Raw genomic sequence first — 16,298 nt, forward strand, 5'->3', positions numbered from 1 at the left:
GATGGGGATGTATTCTACCTTTCATCTTCATCAAACCACAAAATGTTGCACTTATGGCTAATGAGTATATGGGACACTTCTAGAGAGAAGGAGCACATTGATGACAGGAAAACGAGCTGGGATGTTGGAAAATGTGTTGGATTATAACTTAATCTGAATTGATTTGTTACTTTTAACAAGTCGAAAACATTGCTTTGTGGTGGAATCTCAACCCAGCTTAGAGAAGATGCACTTAAATTTAGCAGATAAATTGAAGACACAACAACCTGAGAAATATTGACATCCTTTTACCCACCCCATCAGCTGAGTCCAAGGGTTGATCGCCACCATCAACCGATTCATCAAGGTCACTTGCTTCCTCTTGCTTACTAAGCTCCAAATAAATCACCTAAAATAGAGAAAAATTGGAACTTCACTACTACAGAAACTTAAAAATCTTGCTTGCGGGTGGGATCATTTAATTTTACAAACGTAAGCATATGTTTAGACTGAAATCAACTCATCGTATTTATTTGCTTTAAAAAGAAACCATTTCAAAAAACGTGAATGTAAAAATTTATCTCTAATAACTACCACTCTCCAGAACAAACCCAATTCTTTTTTAACATTTAAGTATTATTTCATAAACAACTAGAATGAATACAGCCTAAAAATAATCTTCAAAAAAATTAAGTTACAAAGTAACAAAGTTACCTGAGTCTTGATTAGATTTCTCGTTGTGAGTAGATTTTCCATTTCACTGGGATTGCAAAATGTAAGTGCAAACGCTACTAGCTGTTGTCTACAAAAACAAATAGGAAATGATTTAGTGAAATTGCTAGATTTAACAGTTACTCAGTACGTCAATGACAGTTCTTTTGTACTATATCGATATTTATAAGCAGTATATATCTGCCAGCTAAAAAGACTTCATAGAAGAATATTTCTCAGAATATTTCATAGAACAATTCATAAAAGAATATTTCTCAAGCAAACTGAAAGAAAGTCCTCGTCATATTACTTGACATAAGATCCACGTAAGTTAAGGTACAGAGTATACAGTCCATTCCTCTTTGGTCCAATACCTTCCAGCACATTGTATGAATTATAAGTAGGATATTGAAAACTGGACAGACAAAATACTTACTTTGCATCTAAATCTGTGAATTTTTCATTTTCACACATCGTCCTGTCAAGAAGGAACAAATACTTACAATTACAATTCCATTAAAACGAGAAAACAATGAATGAATACTTGAGCTGCTTATGAAAAAATAGAAATAAATCTTTACTTTCTGGTATCAAGAAAAAGGAACAAACATACAACTCTGCAGTCACAAAACTCCTACTAGCAATTAAGTAATCTTTATAAACAAACAAACAAATGTTATACAAACCTACAAACCATCCACCCTGGAGCATAATTGGAATCGACCAAGCTGAGACACATATCCCTTGCGAAGGAAAAATCCTCCTTCTCAAGAGCAGTTTCAGCAAGTAAGTTAGTCACTTTCCCCATGCGCTCCTTTTCATCCAATCCAGATAACTGAAGCAATCTTGCAAGCTTGTGAACCTGCAACGAAACATCACTCATTAACGTCTTCCTAACAAATAAAGAGTAGGGACTCGAAAAAAACAGATAAAATTATTGACATAAGATAATGTCACTAAAGCCCTGGCAAACGAATCAACCTTTCGACAAAGCAGCATCCGACATACTTGCTCATTCTTATGTTAGATGGGCACCTTAATAAATTTTTTCGGTAATGTTGAGCCCTGGTAAGTTGGTCGACAAAATCCTTGGTTTGTTGGAAAAATCGACCCTCCCCCCAAATCTGGAAGGTCAAACTACGACACAGCTTCCCACTGAGCAATGCCAAATATCATGAAAAAATTGATTATGTTGTGTGTGGGTTGGTCAAAGCCTGAGGACACATAAGGCTGCTTATGAACCTTGTTTGAGTAAAATTATATTCCATGTTCCAGGTAAAAACCTATACAAGCGACAGAAATTCGTCATAAAGAAACTAATAAACAGAAGTTTTACCCTCAAATAACAATGGTGTGCAAATCTAGACCATCAACATAGGATTTGTAAACTTGATAAAAAATTTGGAGCTGCTTATTCAGCATGTTACAGAGTATAAAAGTATGACCTCATCCAAAATATCTTTTTTAAACGTTTTTAGTCGTGACCGTGTTACCTGAAAGAACACGAAAGAATACAGCTTAATACAAAAAATAAATTATATACCATTAAAGTTGACTAAGACATAGTAAATGAAAGGATGAGTTTTGAAAGTTGATTATTATTTTTTGGCCTAGATTAAATTTATCAAAATAGATATTAGAATTATAAACCAAACGACATTTATTTGCCGAGGAAATAACCTGTTCTCATAAGATTATAGCTCAGCCAATCTGCAAGGAATTTAATTGACTTTGCATACTTCGTTATTTCGTTATTTCGTTAATTTCTTTCAGCTTGTGAAGTCTAAATTCAAAGATACAAACTAGATTCTTGTGACTTTATCACTTTTGAAATCTATTCTGCATTACTAACTAAAACGGTTTACACGTCTTCGAAGACGAGTAACACTGAGCAACTAAGCTACCTTGGCAGTTTTCTTGTACCCAGCTGCAAGAGAGTTCACTGCCAAGCTTATCAGGTCCAGTTTGTTCTCATAAAGCCGAACTGTCAAATGAAATAAAAGGGTATTAAGAGATGAACTAAAGGCTTTATCTACATTTTGTTTTAAATAAAGTTTCTTTTACAGATATATGCAATAGAACTATCTAGAGAAATTGTTTTACCAATATCCAAAAAAGGGCGAGGAAACTGTTAGGAAAAACCTGACGAACATCAACATTGTACATAATGCAATGGTCAGACTATGACACGAAAAGTTTCGAAAATTTGCGAGAATAATTTTAAATAACTAAAAAAGTTAACTTTTTTGCTATTTCGTAATTTTCGGGCAGAGCCAAGTTTAACTATTCTCTGTTCATTAACAAAATATAAGCTTTCTAAAATTAACACATTAATAAAAATATCAATTACAAATATCAAGATCCTGACATGTTATTGCATTTTCACCACAGACATAAAAAAATAAAAATAAAACTTACCCTGCACTGGCAAAATATTAACATCAAAATCATTAAGGATTGTCAATGCTCCAAGAAGATCAAGCTCGTACTGCAAAATTGGCGAGTCGTCTTCAATTAAAGCAAGGCATTTCCTGAATAAAAATTGAATAAGCAAACTAATATAATGATATTTGAATATATGCAAATTAAGAAGTTTCAATGGGTCATGCTACAATATGAGGTACTTTCAAATTCAGAAATTTTGTCACCAAGTTTTAAAGACTTTCTAATATTTTTCAAGAACTAATTAGCAATCCACTTGCAAGGTAACTTAACAAAATCACAAGGAAGGTACGGGAACATTGAAAAGAGGCAACGGATCATGACTACCACAAGAACATCAACTAAATAACATATATCTAAAGCAACTACCATAATCATCTAACAGAACTACTGAAAAACACAGCAGCCTGTTCCAAATTAGTTTCCAGGGTAGCATTAAATGTGGTTATCAATTGAAATCGGTGACCATATCGGTCAAAAACCTTTCTTGCACCGAAGCACCAAAAAGGAGACTCTCTTGTCCACTTAGATCTTAGAAATTCTTATCAAAACAATAAAAATACCTGCAGAATAAAAAACTTATTGTCAAAATCTACAATTCTTTTGTAACTCATTATGGTAAAGATAACCTGCAAAACGCTCTACAAGAATTTTTGTTCACAGATTATGTTCCTAACAGCTAAACAAACAGATGATTGTTTGCATACAAAGTGTATTCTTACACAAAGACATCAATAATTGTACCTGGCAAGATCTAGCACTGGATCGGTGAAATGTGCACCAGCGTTAAAATACTCCTTTGCTGCTTCCAACACGAGGTTGACAGAGTCATCGTATGCGATACAGTGCGTTGCATTCGTCAACCTTGGCATCGCCTTCCTCACCTTTGACTCAGGAATTTTAAGATCCTTCTTTGATTTCCGTCTGCAGGTTAACAGCTCCTTGGAAAGATGTAAGTTCTCTTCGATTCCAGAGCTGAGCAAAAATCCAGCAAATATCTAAAAATTCCAAAGAAAACTCTTGAATAGTTGAAATATAAAAAAGGTTTATAAGAACTACGAAATGGAATATAGCTAAGGAAATAAGCGTCTAGATACTGACGAGCTCTGACACTCTTAAAGACTCTTCAGGAGAGTAGAAGTTTGAAAATCAACACCAGCAAAATCAAAATCAATTCCAGCTAGAGACTGGAGGCAATTCCACCTGACTTGATGAAAAAATACGGGTTTTCAATTTTTCTATGAAACAAAAGATAAGAGGCAAAGAACAGAGGGCAAAATAACGAATGCGAAAACATGGAACAGAAAGATCGTATCAAAATTGTTTTACTTTATTTCTAAGGTTCCAGGATTCCACCTATTCTACATTGAGTATATCCTTTTGTGAGGTTGCGGATAAAACGAACAAGTTTCTTTTGCAAACTTGATTTTAATAATATCAACGACGTGACCTTCGAAGTTATCTTAAATTTCAACTGAACGTATGTCAAAGCAAAGCGTTACCATATAAGGTAAACCATATAAGATAGTTTTCAATATTCCCCCAAGCCCCCTCCCCTGTCAGATTCCCCCACCTAAAGGGTAGGTTTAGTTATTGTACGTTTGCATGTGTGGAAAAACATATGTATTTATAGATGGTCTAATCGACAAACATGTTATGAGGCTGGAAAACGTGTTGGTCTGTGCAACTTACTTGATACAGCTCATCAATAGAGATGCAGGTGTAAACCTCTTCACACAATTGTTGAATATGCTTGAGAAATAGATTCCATTCCGTTGGATTCAACGCAGGTTGTCTAGAAATAAAGGGCGTTTCGATTCAAAATAGAAAAACAGGTTTAGAATTCCATGAAGTGGAAGAACAGGTTTAGAATTCCATGGTACTAATGTTAACAAACAAGATGCAAAAAAGCAGAAAAATGAAAAAAAGCAACAAACCAGTTCCACATTTATGAATTAACTGGAAAAATGTTGAAATGAATGTTGGTAATATGAGTAAAATCTGCAATATATAGACGCGAACTACGTCGGGCTTGAGGGTTCGAGTCAGCCCGTGCGAATATTTAAATGGGCTTTGCTATCCATGACAGTTTTTTTTCTTTCAGAGAGAAAAAAACATCATATTTCCTCAATTAAAAGACAGCTCATCATTGAAGAGTGCCGTACGCATTCGTCGACATTCTCTATAAATGCATTTACATTTTACTTTTGCTAAGATCAAAACGTCTTATCAACAATCAGCTCATTTTCATATTAATATCTCCATTTCAAATTTTTGGGTACTTTTGGAAACAAAATATCGGCGCCTGTGCTATAAAATATGCAGCTTGGTAATCGAATTCTGTAATGATTGTAATTGTCAATGAAATAAATGCAGCAAATGCTTATTAAAAGGTAAAAAATCAATAATAAAAAATATACTTCTTAGCAGAGTTTCGGCATAATGTCATGATGATATCTTTTGCAGTCTTATAGTCCTCCTGCATTTGAAATAAGGTAAAACTTTATTCCATGTTATGTTTAATGAAGCTTTGTATAGCACGAAAAAAGTTTGAGCGTGCAATAATGGAACAATTTTGTAGGCATACATATAATCGTATTTGCATGACATTCAATTTGTTATGATGTACTCAAAAAGAATGAAATTTTTTAAAGCACATTACAAGGCTGAGAAATATATAAGGCTCTAAACATAACAAGCATTTTCGTGAATTTGGCATGTCGACCGAAAATCATTTTTAGCTGTAGCCTGCATCGTGGTAATTTTGAGTTCCGAACAACCCCAAGACCCTGTATTTCCACGTCCACCCCATTTTCCACGAAGTCGACCTTCTAATTTCTCGAAATCCGTTGAAAACATTTGGGGTTTGGCTGATCAGATGTATTTCGATTTTCGCACTTGCAAAAAAGCCACCGTTACGAAGAATGCTACTTGAAAAAGTTGCTTGTTTCAAATTTCAAATAGGTAAAAAAGGACTTTTTAAGAGTCTGAAGGGCGTGGCCGAGAAAATTTGTTTTTGCCCACCCCAGTTTTTTCGAGCTGGCGATGCCGCTGACAGGAAAAGATATATCTTCGAAAAAAATTCTCATTTATACTTGCTACATCATTTCGAAAATCGTCCTTTCTTAGTGGCATTACAAAAGACTTGAAGATACTTACCTTTGTATCGACGAGAAATGATACTGGCCTCGGTATAGAATACAGTTCTAAAATTTCGGCACCCCTAGGGAAATAAAAGAAGCTGGGTGAGAACTGTGATTCACATAAAGGAGCAGTTAGCAAAATTATGACAATTTTATTATTCTTATTCATATCCACACTCTAAAATGAATTAAATATTCTCTTAAGTTTGGACATAAGTTTCACGCTTTGTCAATTCAGTGTACGAGCGCAAAAACAAGTCAGCGAGTGATATGTTTCTGATAAACGACATAAAAGCAAATGCTTGGGTTTGGATCTCAAAGTGGCAAATGATAAAACAACTTTAAAGTAATTTGATCTTCTATTCCATAAACCTGACAGTTGTATGATGATCAAATTAAGCGTGAAACTCAGAGTAGCAACTTAGAACCGTCCTGTTTTGTACACCAAAGAAAGTAAACCAGACTTAATCTTGATTTTCAAAATGCTAATATACCGAAAACTGAATGATAATGTTAAAGCAACTGGAAATTAACCGGAATTTCTTGAAAGTTTATTACGTTTTGCAAACAAAACAAACACGTTTCACAAACAAGAAAAACCAATTACAAACAGTACTTTAATATTAGGTAAAGACTTCATCAAGTTGCTTACAAAATAAATGCTTAATGTAGAAATGACCTTTAATTTTACCGGGTATATCATGAGCTGCTGTGAAAGGAAATACTATAAAAATTGAGCTTCTGATATAGCAATGTGAGTGAAGACAAGAGAGTATATTGGTGAAAAGGTGACAAACATCTTTATCTAATGGTATTCTAAAATAGTTCGAAAGCAACTTACCGAAGTAGCTGTTCTAAACGATCAACCTTATCGTGTAAGTCTTCTATCTGAGTTGAAAGGTGTCTGTAAATGAAAAATAGCAATCAACAGCGTGGCAAGAAAGCAAGGTGTTAAAATAAATTAAAAAATCCGCACAATTGGCATGATCAAACATAACCATTAAGAGCATTTAGCCATTTAATCAAGGGTACTGTGATTCTGAAATGGTTAAAGTGCTTGGTTAAAGTGCTTCTGAAATGGTACAAAACATTTATGGACTGATAACTCGTCAAGCTTGAGAAGATGCTCATTAAAGAAAAAACTTTAATTCAACCAAGAACATAGAAAATAACCGAGCTCCTTAAATCCAATATCGTGGTCGTTAAACTCTATTTAGCAAGGCCTTGTATGAGATGACTGTTGATATAAGCATCCGTGATAAGTGTCTTGTTATGTGACAACAAATGAATAAGATCTTACCCCTGTTCTCTCGTTGGCAAGCACCCAACAATTTTGAAGGCGAGGTCCAACTGATCATCACTATGAGAAGAGGAAAGAAGGGAAGATTCTTGCATTAAAAAAGCTAGTTCAATGTTTGAAACATGTGTGAATTATAAGTATTAAGAATAAATATTTTCTGCGGTTGTCCATTTACAAAAGATATAAACTACTGTTTTGACATGAAAGCAAATCTCAAGTTTGATATGAAGCTAAACCTAAAATTTATAAAATACATACCGTTTACAAATGTATATACAATCAATTGCCAGTCTCATCAAGTTGGCAACGTCTGCTATGATTGGCTCGTCAGTCTTACAAAACAAACAAAACACAATAACATGGATTCATCAAAGTACCCATGACTTACTGTAATGATGACAGAGCTAGCATTAAAGAGATAAAGCTTTTTGGTACAAGACGATTAAACAGTCATCAAAAAGACTAATGAAAGACTTTTATTGGACAAAAAAGGAAAGAGATAAAAAGTATCCTCAAAATAAGGATTTTCTCATGATGAACATGACCAAATGATTCTTCGCTTAAAGGATTAAACATACAATTTTTAAATTGGCAAAAACAAAACAGCAAAGGCTTAATAAAACATTCATCAATAAAATTGAAACTTACCTCAGGAATAGATTTTTCCATAATCTTCAAAGGGTAGGTTAAGTCAGACTGTTGTGAAGATAAAAGTACGTTAAAACTTCTTTAAAATCACCATCAAAAACTTATCTCTTTTGAATTAGGCAAAATTAATGAGGATTACCTGAATATTTACTGCTCAGAGACATTAAAAAATCTTCAGTGATTTCAATGGTTATATAATTTCAGGTGGTACTGCATGAAATATTGGCTTTTGTGCAGACAGATGTAGTTCAGCAATACACATTTCTCATTTGAGAAAGCCTTGCATCGAAGAACTTTTTTAGGAGCAGAATATTCGGTCTTATCAAATTATAGATGGAAGCTAAACAATCGTTGTTAACTAACAACAACACAGCTGCCTATCTCTCCATACATTTCATTTTAACAATACTATGCATGCTAATTAGAAAAAAAGCTGCAACTTGATCGAGAAAATATCAAACAACGTACCTTAGCAACATCTACAAGGTATTTCTTCTGTAACTTCCATTTCTCCTCGGGCTTTGACTTTCCAACGAATTCAATAAAGCGTTTTCCCCATTTCACAAAATCATGTAGAAAGCTGTCCTCAGTAGACTGTTGAAAATAACGCAAGTGTTAGAAACGCCATTTGATGAATTTATTGAGGCAAATCGCAACATTTTGGAAAACTTTAATGGAACTGATACGCATGTTATGGAAATGACATCCAATGAGTTATTGCTGTTGACTTCTGAGTGCCTGATATCGATTAACTACTGATATTGCAAGAAATGAGAAACAATATCGAGCTGAAATAATATAAAACTTCAGAACATAGGTCGAAACACCCAACGCGAAGAGATATATATTATATATATATATATATAACTCGTTGTGGATCGAAATGGGCCAATCAGAAATGCGAGCACGTGACTGTTGAGGTTGCCCAATCAGTACCGCTTGCCATAAAAAACAACAAAAAAGCCTACCTTTGACATGAGAAGCCTCAGCTTAGCTAGATTCGAAAAACTCTCGAAGTCAGAAAGGGTTATTGAAGGGTCAGCCCCAACCTAGAATGAAAAAGAAACAGAGTTCATGATATTTCAACAACGACAATTCTCAATGCATACGTAAATACTTTGAATAAAGCAGTGGTTTTACTACACATTAAAACTTTCAAGAGGAAGCCAATAGGTTTTCCCTATAACCCTGTCACTTTAAAACTAACAAAGCTCAAAAAATTGTTTCTGATTAATTGGTACGCTTATAACACAAACGATTGAGCTTAACGAAAATCTCACCTCGTAAACTAATATTCCCAGCCATTTCAAATCATCACGAATATCAGCCAAATCCTGCAAACACAAAACTTGAATTATAATTAAACCCGTGAATTTCGTGTTGTGCTCAAATATTTCAAATAAGAAAGATCTTTTATCATAAATTAAAAATTGGTTTAGGAATATAAGCATTACATCAACATACAGTCTCTGTCTCTAATCATTTTATAAACATAGAGAAAACTGCAAAACTAACATGTATCACCGAAAATGAAATTGTATCATTCTTACTGTAGCTGTCAATAGATAAGATGAAGTCTTAAAATATACTAGCAAAAGGGCCTAAAAGACATAAAAAAAGTGAAAAATTACCTCTACGCCATTTTTTATGCCATGGTCAATTAGAGACAATGCATTCTCAACCTGAAAAAACATGACCGGATTGTAGCCACAAATACATTCGAGTAGAAAGGTTTGGATTAGGGCAAGACTCAAAGTAATATAATTTTCGCAAATTACTACAGACACCTATCATCGTTTAGTTACGTCTAATTAAACTAAGCAAACCAAAGTTTATTTCTTACGAAGATAATGAATATACATCTAACGTGATCTGGTTTTCCAATAGAATAGATGAAAATACATATATATATATAAGGGGAAGTGAGGTAATTGTTTTGATACCTACCAAACTTGTTCTTGTCTCGATTTCATGTGCCCTGAGTTTGAACCATTTGGTTAATGAGCCTGGGTCTGTGCACGATCTGAAGACAATAAGTTATTTTATGAAAGCACGGTTGCAAAAAAGCACGTACCAAAATCCTTGAATATTTGCTTCTAAAACTGATTCTTTTACCGTGGATACTTACGAATGTCTCTCTAAAACTAATTTTCTTGAGCGCGTCAAGAATGTGGGAGAGGAAAAGCATACAAATTATGCAAAAAGTCTTTACCAACCAAAGTAAAAAACAATCTGCATGAATAGGTATAGTTTTTTTGTGGAAGAAAGTTCAGGAAACGAAAGCTTGTAAGCTGTAATAAGTAAGCAGAAATTTGTGAACTAACCTAAATTCAGCTAAATTTGGCATTTCTTGATAAATGAATTCGGCCGGATCATCGTCTATCTCCGCACTCATCACCACATGTTCTTTCAAAGTCTCTTCTTCAACCCAGTCTGGATCTCGATGCCTTACTTGCGCCCATTCCTCCAAAACTTGCTCACCAAAATCCGTCTTCCTAAGAATTAAAAAACATCTCGTAAAAACAGGCGAACACATAAAAATTTTTATCACATCAACTCGATCTTAACTATCCGCATTCAAAAGAAATTAGGCACAAAAATACGATAAAATTTCCCATTTTCTTCTTCTTCTATTCTCTATTTTGCAGTTCTCCTGCTTTGTTACTATACGTTGTCTAAAACGTCTTGTTTATCCTTAAATAGATGATGAAAATTTCAGACGATTATTGCAAACTTGGGAAAGAAACGTTTTAGTCTCATATAAAAATATTAATTTGATTCATACATATGCATTCTAATGTGCAATTAAAATAAAAATTAAAATCTTAAAGCTTGAATTGAATCTTACAAAAGCATTATCAAAACTTCTTACATGAGAATAGGCAGTAGCCGCTTATATGAAGAAACAGGGGTTGTTTCTGGGAAATTTGACAGAATGGCAAGCCAATGAGGTAAAAGCTCGTCTCCATGGTAGGTGAAAAGATCTTCTAACGGCTCGCTGCAGCTGTCTCGTGCATATTCAACGGCTTGGTCTACGATATTACAGCAACGAAAGCGCAAGAAGAATCCTGGTTTGTACCGCTCAGCTGCTCTGAATGGCCCGCCAAGGATGACCTGATTACAAAAACCACACTTTAGTATGCAATGACATGAACAGACATATCAGGTGATAAAAGTGATATCATACTCTTCTACAATAATGCGGTCATTACGTGAAGAACACTATGTGAAAAATTCTTCCTTAAGGCCGGGTAGACTCAAACTGTACAAATCATTTCGAACGTAGACCAATCACATGAGCACTTGTAAAACTGTAACCTGGTAGATATCGTCAGCAGTCGTCTTCTGTCATCAGAGTCAGTACCTTTTTCTTCTTAACTGAGTGATATGAAATTCTATCTCTTTGTTTGGACATCGAAATACTATTATTGCTTCCCTCTGTTTCATTTCCTATCAAAACAGCCGTTTATTGATATGGCAGACAGTTGATACAAAATTTCCGTTTTCACTAAAAAACCTGTTTTTGGACTTCAGCAAAAATAGATTGAATTGCAGATTCTCTTAGGAAATTTAAGCACTACATTTTCTAAGCATTTTCTTATCTTTATTGCCAATGTTTAACATGGTAAAATTTAACAAACTCTACCAATTATTTTAAAGAGGAAAATTTCTATTTCAAGTAGTCACTTCCAGAATCTTTTTAATGACATTTGTAGTACGCAGAAAACTAATTGAAAATGCGATCAAAACAGGTTTCTCCTACCTCATACGTCTCAAGCCGATCAAGGTACTGCAGAATTTGCCATCTATATTTGCATAATTGGATCTGGGTTGAAGTTAAGCTAAGATATAAAGAAAAAAATTTAAAATGACACAGAATCAGATATAACATGTAAACTTAGATTTTAGAGCTTCGATTCTAACTGATAACAAAGCATACGCTAATCTTTATGTTTAGAAATTGATTTGGTTTAAAATATTTGATACAGACGGCAAACGGCAGACGGCAGACGGCAGAACTAAAAAAGTTATAACAAGAAAAAAAGAATAGACCTTCACACTTTATAAAACAACTAGATTTAGAACTTTGTGTTGATAAACAAATTTTTTGTCTCCTCTTGTAAGAACAGTGCTTTGTGTCAAGAGGGCAGAGTAGAATGAGCTAAAGATGACCGCGAAGTTCGAGAAACTCTGGGTAACAAAATCTAATACAGTCTCTCTGAAGCCTATTCTCACTATTGTAATTTTTTGGATCAAGGTTTTTAACTTCTACTTCAAAAACATAGCATAAAAAGATTCAGATACACCCGCATTTGTTATGATTGTAAATAGATATCTTATGAACAGGTGGCATTATTTCACCAATACAATCTACTTTTAAGTGAAATATCGACAAAAAACTAAAAACAAAAATCAACTTCGATAATCAGTAACCTTTTCACGTCTATCGCATCCAATTTTGTTTTCTCTCGCTTCTCATCTCCATTTAGTGAGCTGCTTTCATCCTCATCAACCTCTTCATCAGTAGATTCCTTCCTCAGAACAAACGGCAGTTTTTCATCCGATTGAATTCTCTCCAAAACACTCCTATCAGTCCCCAGTAAGCCATACTTCAAAAGATGCTTCATGGCATCAATATCTTCAGGAACTCGCTGCATGCATTCGTTCAAAACCCAGAAACGATTTGTTATTTTGCTCTGAAAATTAAAATATGTTCATGAGACTAAAACAAATATCTTTCATTTAAATAACGTCTTTTAACCAAATTATCAATGTTTATTTGTCAAGGAGGGTAGCAAAAATACGGCGAGAAGCTGATCTAATGTGACATCTGCAAAATTGTTATAATGATTGATGTCAGTGAACAATTGCCTGATGAACGCATCTTACACGTGAAAATGTAGCCAGTGATAGCAATCTCTAACAAAAAAATATGCTTTTACCAGCTAAGTAGCAAGATATGAAAGTCTAATAAACAGACCTATCAATCTTTGAACTATATGATTTGTTATAAATACTTAAGAGTCTGGATTTCTTAAACTACAAAAATAAAGCCAAGTGGTACCAGATAATCCTTGATGGAGATGACAGTTATAAACTCTTGACTTGTCCACTGGCGTTGATAAACCAGATCAGTATCCAAATTGAATCTTCTAGCCAAATCCAACGCTTCCCCATATTCCTCACTCATAATCTAGAGATACAAATTCACTTTCTGAAATCTAATACAATCTTTTTATTTTTAGGAAAAATTAATTATATTTACATAGTTAAACTATTAAAAACCATTTCTTCAACGATCACAGTGCTTACTAGAGATAGCCAATCTGGATTGAAGAATTATAACCAGGGGCGTAGCTAGCTGGGGTGTGGGGTTGAGGAGTTGTGATCTCCCCCAAATCGTCATGAGTTGGTCGGTAAATCTTCAGTTGGTCCACAAAATCTTTTCTCAGCACAGAAATTTTTTCTCAACCTGTGTCTTCATCGATAAACTTTTTTATTGATCATCCAACCCCCTAGATAGGAAGATCAAGCTACGCCACTGGTCATAACCCATTACTGAAAAAGTTTAACAAAGACTGAAATTAATGAATTATAAAAGATGTTCAGACCATAATATTTATTTGATAGATACTAAGACCACCAGAACAGATCTTATGAGGTTTCAAAAACTTTTCTACATACCTTCCGTGAATAAAGCTCTTCTGGAGTAGTTGATTGCAAAGCGATGAGGCGATAAATTCTTTGTAGAAACCTAAAGAATTGACAGTGACGATGAAGTAGAAAGCAACTACAAAATTGAATTAATTATGAATACCGAACAAGCGAATTTTCAAACGGAGTTTTTGTTAAGCCATAGAAAATATCTTCACAAAGATTGGTTCCATCATGGGTTTCTTTTAAGGGGTGATAAGCAGAAAAGGCCCCCAACATAAGAAATTAACTGAAAGATACATCATGGCGAGGCATGGATATCATAGAAAGAGTTTATGACAAATCATCAAAATTACAATCAACGCAGTTTGTTTTGACCGTCGTCTTCCTTCACAGACCTGCCATAATGTTTGCGGACGACAAGACGACCATAATTACCGAGGCTAAACAGTGATGGCGGCTGAGACATAATTCTTTTCCAACCAATGTCATATATTCGATTTTCTCGCATTCCATTTATAAATAAACAGTAGGAAAGACATTATAAAATTATTTACCGCAGCTTCTTGGAAGGCGGTCTAAGGTTTTCCATTTCAGTCAAGAAAAACAAAGTCTGTTAGAAAAAAGAAATCGATGAAATGTGTCATGATGATACACAAATTTTCATACATAAAATAACATATTCAATGTTTATATATGTATTTTTTGATGTACATATTATACTACAAAGTAACTACCTATATATTTTCTCAAAGCTACATATGGACCCTACAAGAGTTCGCCACAAACATTAATCAGTGAAGATCTAGAATTATTGAATGCTGTATGCGGACATGAAGTAAAGGAACACATGGAGAAGGATTGAAGCGATGGTAACATGCAAGACCAAACGTCTTTTTGCGAGACTTTATTTTAAAACGATGCTAAAAATTTACAAAGACTTTGGATATGAATTATAAACTATGTATTAATAAATGAGAAGTTTTCTTCGTGATATCAACACACTTTCCATTTATAAGCCACAAAACCATCAAAAATGCGAATGCAATTCTCCCAACTATTGCTCTAAGTCTTAAGTTGCTTACCTGCTTGCAAAGTTTTGAAGCCCTGTTTATAAATGTCTCCTCTTCTTCATCATCTTGGTCATGGCTGTCATCGTCCGCTTCATTCTTCCTCAAAATGTTTCCACCCTCATTTATTCTGAGCTTCTTTTCACACTGAATCACAGAACAGAAGATACAAGATTTGAAATTATCTCATTGCATTAGATTCAAGAAATACGGTAAATGCAATATTAGGGAACTACAAAATTGATTAAAAACTATTCACTCCAGAAAAAAATTAGAATTTATGATGACCAAAAAACCACAACAGCATCTCTCACAGTGATATTTTGAAGGATTAGGAAAGCGAATCTACAGGATTTTAAAATACCCGGCAACTGAAAATAAGAAACAGCCAAGAAATCAAAGACTGGCAAAAGCAGATGATTTGTATGAACTTGAGATAAAAGGCTACCTCCAACACAAGAAATTGGCCATCGCTGGCATCAGTTGTATGAGGCCATGGTTCAAACATTTCTTCTGATTGTCCAAGAAGGTTCTCTAGGCTGCAAAAGGATTTTCAGTGTAAAATGAAAACTGTTCTAATTTCATGTATCGTTCTTGATAAGGAACAAAACTAGCATTTTGACAGCAAAACATTAAAAGGTGGCAGACGCCCAAATAACGCTCTAAGTTTGCTTTTGTGGCCAACATATTCCAAGCTTTGCAGTTCAAAAGAGATGTTCTCTACAAAGTAGTAAATGTTTGCATTTGAGACGAAATTTTTATGTTCATTGTGATAATATGTCTACTGGTAACTCAATGATCAATCAAAATGGCACCCTTGCAAAATTCGAAAACCTCGCTACGTATTTTGCCAAAGCAGAACAGACCAACAAATCTCTGTAAATTACTTTTCCCATTTCATTCTCATTACAATACTTATTATGATCAAATTATACAACCTAGCAGAAACTTGCCCTAAAGACCTTGATTTTTGTATCTTTTATTACGATTGGCAATAAATTAATTTACTTCTTTGCGTTCAAAATTATGCAGGTAAATATTTTCGCAACAAAAGGCTCTTTCACTTTGGATTGCAGAACCGTTAAGCGCAATGAAGTTGTAAACTTTAATTGAAGTTAAAACTTACTTAGTAGTTGATGAAACTGATATCGCTCCAGTTCCTCTAGCACAAATAACAGCCTGTAATGCAAGAAAATGTTTTGAATCACCGGCATCACATGTTATTATTTGATTCCAACAAAGTTCCAACAACAACTATCAGAATTTCTGAGTCGAACAAAATTATAACATAAAACGTTTATGATAGGAAGATTCTTTTTTTCTATCAATTAACTTAATAGAAAATATGAC

General features: G+C 34.2%; 1 protein-coding gene across 5 annotated transcripts in view; it reads right to left on the bottom strand.

Moving 5' to 3' along the window:
- The window catches only part of LOC135687571 (NBAS subunit of NRZ tethering complex-like), a 53,134-nt gene that overhangs the window by 22,922 nt on the left and 13,914 nt on the right, over nucleotides 1-16,298 (bottom strand). For all 5 annotated transcript variants that reach the window (XM_089114342.1, XM_089114341.1, XM_065204164.2 and 2 more), the window contains exons 17-45: nucleotides 16,075-16,127; nucleotides 15,397-15,487; nucleotides 14,964-15,095; nucleotides 14,436-14,491; nucleotides 13,909-13,978; nucleotides 13,289-13,417; nucleotides 12,658-12,920; nucleotides 11,987-12,065; nucleotides 11,096-11,337; nucleotides 10,548-10,718; nucleotides 10,171-10,246; nucleotides 9,855-9,905; nucleotides 9,504-9,557; nucleotides 9,192-9,272; nucleotides 8,692-8,817; nucleotides 8,224-8,271; nucleotides 7,834-7,907; nucleotides 7,576-7,635; nucleotides 7,117-7,179; nucleotides 6,292-6,355; nucleotides 5,553-5,611; nucleotides 4,825-4,927; nucleotides 3,877-4,130; nucleotides 3,109-3,221; nucleotides 2,595-2,674; nucleotides 1,377-1,552; nucleotides 1,127-1,168; nucleotides 694-781; nucleotides 296-388 (exon numbers count right to left, since the gene is read on the bottom strand). In XM_089114342.1, coding sequence (XP_088970468.1) covers nucleotides 296-388; nucleotides 694-781; nucleotides 1,127-1,168; nucleotides 1,377-1,552; nucleotides 2,595-2,674; nucleotides 3,109-3,221; nucleotides 3,877-4,130; nucleotides 4,825-4,927; nucleotides 5,553-5,611; nucleotides 6,292-6,355; nucleotides 7,117-7,179; nucleotides 7,576-7,635; nucleotides 7,834-7,907; nucleotides 8,224-8,271; nucleotides 8,692-8,817; nucleotides 9,192-9,272; nucleotides 9,504-9,557; nucleotides 9,855-9,905; nucleotides 10,171-10,246; nucleotides 10,548-10,718; nucleotides 11,096-11,337; nucleotides 11,987-12,065; nucleotides 12,658-12,920; nucleotides 13,289-13,417; nucleotides 13,909-13,978; nucleotides 14,436-14,491; nucleotides 14,964-15,095; nucleotides 15,397-15,487; nucleotides 16,075-16,127 — 2,991 coding nt within the window. The remainder of the gene's footprint in view (nucleotides 1-295; nucleotides 389-693; nucleotides 782-1,126; nucleotides 1,169-1,376; nucleotides 1,553-2,594; nucleotides 2,675-3,108; nucleotides 3,222-3,876; nucleotides 4,131-4,824; nucleotides 4,928-5,552; nucleotides 5,612-6,291; nucleotides 6,356-7,116; nucleotides 7,180-7,575; nucleotides 7,636-7,833; nucleotides 7,908-8,223; nucleotides 8,272-8,691; nucleotides 8,818-9,191; nucleotides 9,273-9,503; nucleotides 9,558-9,854; nucleotides 9,906-10,170; nucleotides 10,247-10,547; nucleotides 10,719-11,095; nucleotides 11,338-11,986; nucleotides 12,066-12,657; nucleotides 12,921-13,288; nucleotides 13,418-13,908; nucleotides 13,979-14,435; nucleotides 14,492-14,963; nucleotides 15,096-15,396; nucleotides 15,488-16,074; nucleotides 16,128-16,298) is intronic.

The sequence above is a fragment of the Rhopilema esculentum genome, chromosome 20, assembly GCF_057945365.1.
Source record: "Rhopilema esculentum isolate cy_ngs chromosome 20, ASM5794536v1, whole genome shotgun sequence".
Lineage (NCBI taxonomy): Eukaryota > Metazoa > Cnidaria > Scyphozoa > Rhizostomeae > Rhizostomatidae > Rhopilema > Rhopilema esculentum.